Source organism: Lonchura striata, chromosome 12 (assembly GCF_050655825.1).
Source record: "Lonchura striata isolate lonStrDom1 chromosome 12, ASM5065582v1, whole genome shotgun sequence".
In the NCBI taxonomy this organism is placed as follows: Eukaryota; Metazoa; Chordata; class Aves; order Passeriformes; family Estrildidae; genus Lonchura; species Lonchura striata.
In genome coordinates this window covers 19,204,405-19,213,766 of record NC_140714.1, presented here as the reverse complement: position 1 = coordinate 19,213,766, position 9,362 = coordinate 19,204,405, and the positions used below count along the sequence as shown (strand labels likewise).

At 46.3% G+C, this 9,362-nt stretch overlaps 1 protein-coding gene across 2 annotated transcripts in view; it reads left to right on the top strand.

Moving 5' to 3' along the window:
* The first annotated feature begins 1,542 nt into the window (after window positions 1-1,542).
* VGLL4 (vestigial like family member 4) overlaps window positions 1,543-9,362 on the top strand; it is a 77,643-nt gene continuing 69,823 nt past the window's right edge. Inside the window, exons 1-2 of one of the 2 annotated variants that reach the window (XM_021530466.3) lie at window positions 1,543-1,621; window positions 8,547-8,623. In XM_021530466.3, coding sequence (XP_021386141.1) covers window positions 8,560-8,623 — 64 coding nt within the window. In that variant the 5' untranslated portion in view covers window positions 1,543-1,621; window positions 8,547-8,559. Of the gene's footprint in view, window positions 1,660-8,546; window positions 8,624-9,362 lie in introns of both variants that reach the window. The other variant, XM_021530464.3, reaches the window with a different exon arrangement.

Sequence of the window (9,362 nt, the reverse complement as noted above, 5' to 3'; positions counted from 1 at the left end):
CCTGCAGGAATCCCACTCCCAGCACCTCAGACAAACCCCGCTGTGCCCTGCTGCTGCTTTGCCTTGAGCAAACATCGCTGCGCTGCCTTTTCTGTTCTTGTGCCTTTATTGTCACAGCGAGAGAGGAGGAGCTGGACGGGGAAATGCCCTGAGCAGAATTCCACACAAACACTCTCTGTTTCTGCTGCCCTGTGCTCTTTTTGGGTTCCACCAAAAAGCTGCAACCCTAAGGCTCTTCAAGGGGCTCAGGTTGATTTTTTTGTCCTTTTCTTTCCCTTTGCAACGCATTCCCAAGAGGAGCTTGAGGCCAGCTCAGATCCCTGCGAGGATAAAATGCACCGTTCTGGGACCTGTTTGGTGACTGATGTTGAATGTGGCCACCAGGAGATCACTGCAGCACTTTCCCACATCGTCTCCTGCCCTGGAACTCATTTCTGCGAGCCCGGGAGCAGCATTCCCAGGTTCTTCAGAGCGCCTTGGAGAAACCTTGGCTTGGCTTTGGGGCAGTGGCTCCTCCACATGCGCGAGCTGCACGACAGCTTGGTTTGGTAACATTGCTAAAAACAGGCAGAGTGTTAGCAAGGTTTGCTGCTGCATTGCTGGACATGGCACCCTTGGCGTGAGCGCTGCCGTGGGAATGCCCGCGGCTGTGCTGGCACGATGGGAACCGTGCGATCCTTTCCCAGCAGCGCGGTGTCCCAGCACCCCAGGGGCGGGATGGAGATCGGAATATTCCGGGTTTGTGCAGCGGCGCCGAGGGCTCCTGCCCTGCCGGCCGAGGGGAGAGGAGCAGTTTGGGGGCCAGGAGGGCTCAGCTTCGCTCTGGCTCAAACCCGGCTGCCGGCAGCTCCTCCCGGCTGAGTGAGTCACGTCGGGAGCAGGGATTCGGTAAAACCCCGCTGCAGAGCGAGCGTAAACAGGAAAGCGCCGGAGCTGCTCCCAGCCATTCCCGTCACATCGTGCGGAGGACGGGGATGTGACCCCAATCATTCACAGCCAGCTCTGAAACTCGTCACTCGTGCGTGTGTCCGTGTGCCTGGGGACACCGAGCCGCTGTCAGACAGCGCTTTAATTCGAAACGCGCGCTTCTGCTGCTAAAAAGTGCTTCGCTCTCGAGAGAGGCTTTTTTGTTGTTTTCCTGGAGGTTTGGTTTAGTGCCGTTGCCCTTTAGTTTTTCCTGCGGGGGGAGGAAAAGGCTTAGGGTTAGAGCAGGGGAGCACAGAAGCAGCGTTGTCCCCGCCCGTTCTCTCCCGTCCCCGCTGTCGCTCCGGGCCGTCCCGGGGCTCGAACCCGCGACCCTCCGTCCCCGCGTCCCTCCCCGGCGGGGGCGGGGCCGGGCCGCGCGCTCCCTACCTGCGAGGATGTGACGTCAGCGCCTCATTACCCTAATTGCGCTGACGTCACGGCCGACCGGCCAATGGGGGCGGGCGGCGCTCCCCACCTGCTCGCCGCAGAATTCCCTCATTCCTGGGATTCCTCGGCGGGCCCGCGCAGCAGCGGGGCCAGCGGCGCCGGCCCAGCCGCGCCTGCTCCGGGCCCGCTCCGCACGGCCCGGCCCGGCCCGGCACGGCCCGGCCCGCGGGGCACCGCGGCCGCGCTGCCGGCACCGCCCGGAGCGCCGGTGAGAGCGCGGGGGCAGCGCGGGGACAGCGCGCACAGGTGGCCGCGGGGGCGGAGGGAGCGGCGCTGGCGGGCGGGACGGGACCGGGACGGGACGGGACGGGACTGGGTTGGGGCTGGGACGGGGCTGGGACGGGGCTGGGTCGGGGCTGCCCCGGCCCGTCCTCTCCGCGCTGCCGGGCTTTCCCCGCGGGAGCCGCGCCGGGCCGGGCGCTGCCGGCGGCCGGGGAACCTCCGGCGGTGTCGAGAGCCGCTCCCCATGTCCGGGAAGGATCGGCTCTCCCCGGGCCGGGGAAGGTTCCGCTCCCCCGGACCAGGGGAGGATCCTCTCCCCGGGCCGGGGAAGGTTCCGCTCCGGCGGCTGCAGGCGCGGCTCGCAGGCAGCGGGAGCCGCAGGAGCTGCCCCGGCAGGAGCGAGCCCGGGGGTATCCGCCGCGCCGGGACGCTCCCGCTGTCTGCAGCTCGCAGCTTGGCTCCCGCCCATCGTGCTCTTCCTGCAGGGAAAATCCCCGCCGCCGTATCGGTAGCAGAGGTGAAACCTTCTAGAACGCGTCCCAAGGGCGCTGGGAAGGCTTTTGGCGCTGCATCTTTTATATTCCGCTGGCAGGGGTTTTTTATGTAGCCTTTAGCAGCGTGGTGTCACGCTGGCCGCGTGTTCCCCAGATGTGATCAGCAGTAATTAATTCCGAGTTAAGCTGTCCACACTGATGCCAGTACATCCCTTTTCTGAGAGTGGATGAACGGGAATTTAACACCGTTTCCACTGGCAGTGGAGAATCCATAAAACCAGCTTAATGCCTTTCTGCTGTGTTGGTGCTTCAGGATTGTCAGAAACAAGAAATAATGAGCATTTTTTTAATTACACCAAAGAGGACTTGGCTGATCAAGAGTTCCAGGATTTCTACTGCAGGGTCATTTATCTGGTTAGTTTTCCTCTGACTTTAGAACAGAGTTGTTTAAAGAGTATTCCTCCCAGAGAAACAAACTGCAGTTTGGGAAACCTGAGTGAAGCTCTTTGCAGGGAGTGCTACTGAGAGCCCTTAGATCCAAACCCCTATAAAACTGGGCAGCAATATTCCCTCTCCTGCCTTAATAATAAACTTTTTTAAGGTTCTTCTCCAGACTTGAAGGCCCTTTATTTGTGTTTTCCTATCTGTGAACTTTCGGTCTTCTAATGTGGAATGCATTTTGCTTAAATTCTCTACATCTCTTCTTCTGGGTACAGTTATAATCTGGTTATTTGGGATCAGGCTGGGAAGCTTTTGAGGTTCAGTTACAAGAACTGCTTTGATTCACAAGTGAGATACAGATCTGACCCGTTAAATCTTGGTGCATTTTGGGCCTGCCTGTTGTAGATTTGCATTTTCCCAATGAAGTGCCTGGGCTGGAGCAGGTGCTGCTGAGCCCCCAGCACGCTGTGGGCAGCAGGGATGGATGTTTTGGTGCAGGATGCTCTTTCTTCCCTGCTCAGGACCCCCTCTGTGGGATGGGCTCAGATTTTAGACGCACCCTAGAGCAAGAACTGGGCCAGAGCTGAGCACTCAGGAGTGCTGCTGAGATCTTAACAGTCTGCTATAAAATTGGCCTGGTAACTAAAATAGGATAGAAAATATCTGTACAGCCCTTTGGGGCAGGTTAATTAAGAGCATCCACATCACAAACCATCCGTTTCTTATTTACATACCAGCAGCTTTGATAGTCTTCTGAGCATCTCCATGCTGCAGGGGTTAATTGGTTTGCTTCCAGACATACCTGGGAGTTTTCTGTTGGAAAAGGGAGCTTTGGAACAGTTCTCTTTACTGTGGTTAAATGTTTCATAATTTGTTTGCAGCAGATTGTGTAACGTGTAGGATGCTCTGAGTGATCTTGTAGGTACAAGACAAGGTCAGCTTGGACTTTCCTACCTTAAATTTCTGAGCTTCCAAAAATTATTAATAGCTTACTTCTTAAAATGTTGCCTTGTTAAGGGTGATTTATGTAACAAGACAACAAAAAGCATGAGGTGAAATACCAAAGCTCTGCTTTGAGCTTATAATTTTCTGTGTGATGAGTTAAATCATTGTTTCTGGTTGAAGATTTGCCTGTTCAAACACATTTTCCATATGCATGACAAGGATGGTTTAAAAAAATCCCCAAAGGAGGGGATAAATACATTTTTTAAAAAGTGGTACTTAGCCAAATAGGCTGAAGTTACTCTCAAGATGTTGAGTTGTAAAAAGGGAATGATCAATGCTGCTTGGTAATCATGCTCTAAAGTGTACATTGACATATTCACATTCACATTTTAGCATTTTACATGGATATCTCAACACAGGGCTTTTCTGTCCACAAATAGAAGCTCTGGTCCAAGCATAGCTGAGGAAATTTGAATGTGTTGTGCCTATTTGAGAAAATTATTGATTACAACGTGTCTATCATTGTTCTCATTCATGGGGCAAATATGCTTTACTCTCTCCTGTCATAAAAAATAAACTGTGTTTACCTATTCTGCATCAAACTTCTGCTTTATCCTCCTTCCCTGTGTGGATTTACTGATTGTGCTGATCAATTGTGTTTGGATTTCCTCTTCAGTTTCACTCTCTTCCATTGAAATCAGCAGAGTTTGTTTCTTCTTGGCATTTCTGGGTATGAATTTGGGCAGTTTTGGGGCTGTCTCTCCCCAGATGGGAGCTGCTTTTGACCACTCTTTTCAATTCATCTTGTTTTCCCTGCACTTGTGTTTATCTACACTTTGGCCTTAATGGTTTCTCAAGTGTCTTGTTACTAATTAATTGCTTTTTCATTGTTGTAATTAGTGGCTTTGTTTGTTAATCCTGCTCTTCTCCCTCCAGCCTCAGCTGTGTGATTTCTGCAGATGGGAATTCAAGTACCAGGCTTTGCTGTTCCTCCTGGAGGCTTCAGCCTTTCTCTCCTGAGGGGTGTAGCTGTGTCCCAGCAGGTTTGGGGCAGGTTTAGCTGTTCCTCAGGTGTGCTGCTGTTCTGTCAGTCCCACTGCAATCCAGGCATTGTGACTTCTCTTTGGGATTCCATTCCAAATTGTATCCAAATTCTTCTCATTTGTCGTGCCTGCACTCCTGTGTGTTCCCATCACCCAGCTTTGGCCTTGGTCAGGTCTGTCCTAGACCCATCCTAACTCTGTATGAGATCACTGCCCAAACGTCGTCTTTGCTTCTCTTTCCTTCCTCTCCCTTTGCCACTTCCCCTTTTTTTTAAATCAAATGTAAAGTTCTTCTTTTATGTCACCACTTTCCTGACATCCTCCACCGTGAGTGTGAACTTCGGTGGGATGAAATAATTGTCTCTGTTTGGGCTGAGTGAGTGGAGCTCTGCTGCCTGTGAACTGAGTGTCAAACATGCAACCTCAGGGTTTGTCCCTTCCTGATGCTTGGAAGGTGCTGCATAAATCCCTGAGAACACTGAACTGTTCACTTTCTAAAGCTTTTAATTTCTCTATAGCCTAAAAATAAATAAATAAACAACAAAAAAACCAAAACCAACCAACAAAAAACCCCCAAAAAACAAACAAACAACAACAAAAAAAAAAAAAACAAAAAAAAAAAACAACCCCAAAAACTAAAAAACCCAGGATTAGCCGAGTAAAGCTGAGAGTACTCTGTGGGTTTCTGGGTCTTGCAAAAATGTCAGGAGAGGGGAAATGAAGTGTTGTTTCTTTACACTAATGGGTATTGCGTGCTTTGGGTGTTGCATAAAAAATTACAGGTGGGTCAGTGTTTAGGTCAGTCTTTCAGACATCTCAGATTTCCCATTTTATATCTTTACTGTTTTCCAGAATGTCTCTTTGCTGCTGTGCAGGGGAGAGGACAGAATAGGGCAGCAGTAGTGGGAGCAGTAACTGATAAATAAGAGCACTCTGGAAGATATTAAACTAATATTTGAAATAACACTAGATAAAAATATCTTGAATGCTTGTGCAAGTGCTTTTGGCTCATGTCTCCGGAATCCAACATTTAAAACTTTGTAACCAGTGAGATTGGTTACAAAGAGATTTGTGAGATTTACTTGGGAAACTGTTTCCAGGGTGTTTAAATCAGATGTAGCCAGGGGAAATCCAGTTTTATCTTGTGTTTCACTCCTCACTTGCTTTCCCTTACCAAGCTCTTGCAGGGAGCTGTGCTTTGGTGGGGACACGTCCAAATTCAAGGTTGGGTTCTGCTGCACACACAGGTTTGTATCACACTGAGAAATAGCTGGGGTTTTTTGGATTTGTGTTTGGTTTTTGTTGTTTGTTTGTTTGTTTCGTGTGGTTTTCTGTGTTTGCAGTTCTTAAATTTTTGTTTCTTTACAAATGTTTCATTTCTCAGAAGCCTGGAAAGTGTTTCTGGTCTTTTCCTTTCTGAAGTGTGGCTCCCCCTGGGTGCCTGGGCTGGCCACTCCAGGCAGCGTTTTCTGACCTGTCCTGACCAAATCAGGGTTTTAAATTTGGAGCTAAGAGAGGATCCCTCTTCTCTCTCCTGGGCAACCTGCATTTCTTTCCTGAACTGTAATCACTGATTTGTTAGTCTAATTTAGAGATAAGAAGATATTTAACACTATTTGAAAAATAATCTGGCAGTGTACAGCTCCTTGCAGGTCATCTTTGTTCTCTGTTTCAAAATGCCAGAATATCTGGGATTTGACGCTGGGGATGGCAGTTTTTGAATGAACACGAGGCCCTGATGCCAGGGGAACACCTCAGCAGCTCTCTCATGATATGAATTTAATAATGCACAAAGCTGCAAAGCTCTGTTGAGGCCACTTTTAGTCAAGTTGTTTTTAAAGTGTCTAATTTCCTGGACTGCATGAAGACTTGGTTCCTGTTTCCTTCTCCCAGTGTGAGTTTCTGTCACCAGTTAATTCTTACTGGGAGCATGGTCCAGGAAGGGATTGGGCAGCTGTTACTCCCATTATTTAAAAATTACTGGAAAACTGAAAGAAAAAAAAAAAAAGTACATTGAAAAATGTACAAAAAAAAAATTCTTGACTACATTAAGAACATTAATGTAGTTAATTTGTTTCTAATTGACCTTTTGCTATCCTTTATGATGTTGTTTATCAAGAGTTGGTTTTTTTGTTTGTTTTTTTTCTAAAGACATGACCAAAAATATCTGTATTACTGTCTTTGAAGTGTAGGATGAATTTAGCTCTAATCCTGAGTTATCTCAGTCTGGTGTAGCTGCATCTCCTGATCAGACAAAGCTAAATCAATTTTCCAACTGAATTTTAACTCTGTTGGGGAAATTTGTGTGAGAGGGTCAGTAAAGTCCAAGAAAACAAAAAATATGAAAGAAATGAAGCATCAGGGTCTTTGGGATGCAAGTGGAATGCTGCTGAAGGGTTTCAGGGAATGCCCTCTTCAAATCCGTGCTTTGTTTGGAGGAGGATGTGGCCAGGTGGGAAAGGAATAAATGTTTAATGAAGACAAAATCATAAAATAAGCTAAGATCTTGTTTACTGAAACCTCTTGCACACACATATTTTCTTGAAATTAAAGAGTTTTAATTGACTTTATAAGTTCAGTTAAAACATTCTTGAGCAAAAGCTGATTCTGGCAGAGTGGGAGGAACATGTTTTAATCCTAAATACACTTGGTTATTTCAAATTTATCTCTTCTTACTTTGCTCTATGGAAATCCTACTGGATTTCATTTTTTAAACTTCAAAAATATAAGCTTTAAGCTTAAAAATACATTTTTTCAACTTACAAATGCTTTAAAATCCTTTCTTTTATGCTTTAAAATCTTTGATTAAAGTCTGACTTAGAAGGAGGGAGTGAGGATGGTGAGGTTTATTGTTTTAGTGCAAAGTCAAGGAAATTGCTTCCCAAACATGTGCTTGTTGTTAAGTCAATGTACATGCTGGACATGTGTTTGAGATTTCTGCAGTTGCCACTACCTTTTTTTTTTTTTTTTTATTTTAAGATCATACTGTAAAATAAGTTACAGTAAACAGTTCTTATGGGAGAAGTTTTTCCTAAGTTTTTTTGTGGAAAAACTTCAGCAAGATTTGGTTGTTCTGGGTTTTTTCCTCATTCTCCATTTTTTTTACAATTCTGTCTGTGCTGTTGCCTTTTTATTTGAAACATATATAAGTTGTTGGCCTTGTAGTAAAAAAACATCTTGACAACGTGTTATTCTCTAATTCTCTTCCTTCCTTTCTTTTCCATATTTTTTGAATTTCATACAGAAACATCTTTTTATTTTTAGGTTTAAAGCCAGTCATGTGTAACTTTGAGAAGCTGCAATGTGATCCTTGGTTTTATTGGAGTTTGTTGCTTGGTGTAGCTCTGGAGTAGGCATTTTTAATGTGGTGGGAATTAATTTTTTAAATTAAAATTTTGTGCTGTAAGGGGCAAAATCCAGGGAAAAGCAGCTACTGAGGTGTGATTAGGATTGGAAAAAATACAGTTCTGTGTGTGTGCTTGTACACACACATACCCAGAGTTCAACTGCATGCTTATTTGTAAAAAAAACTTAATAAAATGATAGAATTTGGATGATTCTCCTCTGGGCATGGGAGAGGGTGTGGAGGTGGATTTTCTGGAACCCTGAGGATCTAAAGCAGCCCATGGCTGTGCAGGCAGCCAGGCCAGCTGTCCCTGCACTGCAGGGACAATATCTTAATGTTCTCCACAGAGCTGTTTGCTAGCTACAACCACTACAACAGGGAGTAGATTACCCTGCTCCACCGTGTACGAGCAGTGTGGCAGCTCCAGCACCTGGGAATTTTGTTCTGCAGTGTTTGGGTGGGAAAGGCAATGCCAGCATTTCTTCCCCTGTTCTCAGCAGTGACACTTTGCACAAACTTTGGATTTTTGGTTCTTTCTGCTGCCACGCTGCTGTTGTGCTTTACTCCTCCTGTAAGCCTGGGGGGTGTGTGTGCTCTGGGTGTTCAGTTTGCTCTCTGAAACCTTGGTTCTGAATTTTGCAGGATCCAGAGAGGAATGGAGACTCCCTTGGATGTGCTGTCCAGAGCAGCATCTCTGGTCCACGCTGATGATGAGAAACGTAAGTTCCCTGCCTTGCTGGACCCTGCTGCTTTGTGTTTGCACTTTGGGTAGTTAGTTTTGGAGCAGCCTAGAGGCTGTTTTTATCCAGATTGGAATTCTACTGAGCCCAGGAAGTATAGGAAACTGTCTTCAGGCTCGTGTAGGTGTGTAGGAAACCCTTCAGAGATCATTTTCCTCAGGTGCAAACCCAACACCTTGCATTTAAATTGGTCAGTGGGCAGGACAGAATTACTGGATTTTTAAAAATTATTTTATACATACACTTATGGAAATATAAATAATATTTTAAAATGTATTTAATTCATGTCAAGATGCCTCTCTTTTCACAGCTGCATTTGCATTGTTAGCAGAAAAAAAGTTGTGGTGGAGCTGCTGTCAAACTTAGGCCAGGTTGAGAACTCAGACTCCCAGATAATTTTGGTTATATCTCATTTAAGAACACAGAACTGGGTGGGCACCAGTGGACTGTGAAGATTTCTGTTAATAAAAACTCTCAGGATGACTTTTATCATTAGTAGTGAGCTCTACATTTGCCTTTCTCTGCCAGCAAAAGGGAATTATTGGGTTTTAAATAGTCAGAGGCTCATGTTGCCCATTATTTGGGTAATATTTTGGTAATATTTTTGGTATTATTTGGGTAATATTTTTGCTGTTACCATTCATGGTTAGAGTTTCAGATGGGCTAACCCTTGTTAGAATAATATTTTCATTTCTGTCAAGCTGCAGTGCCAGTTCAC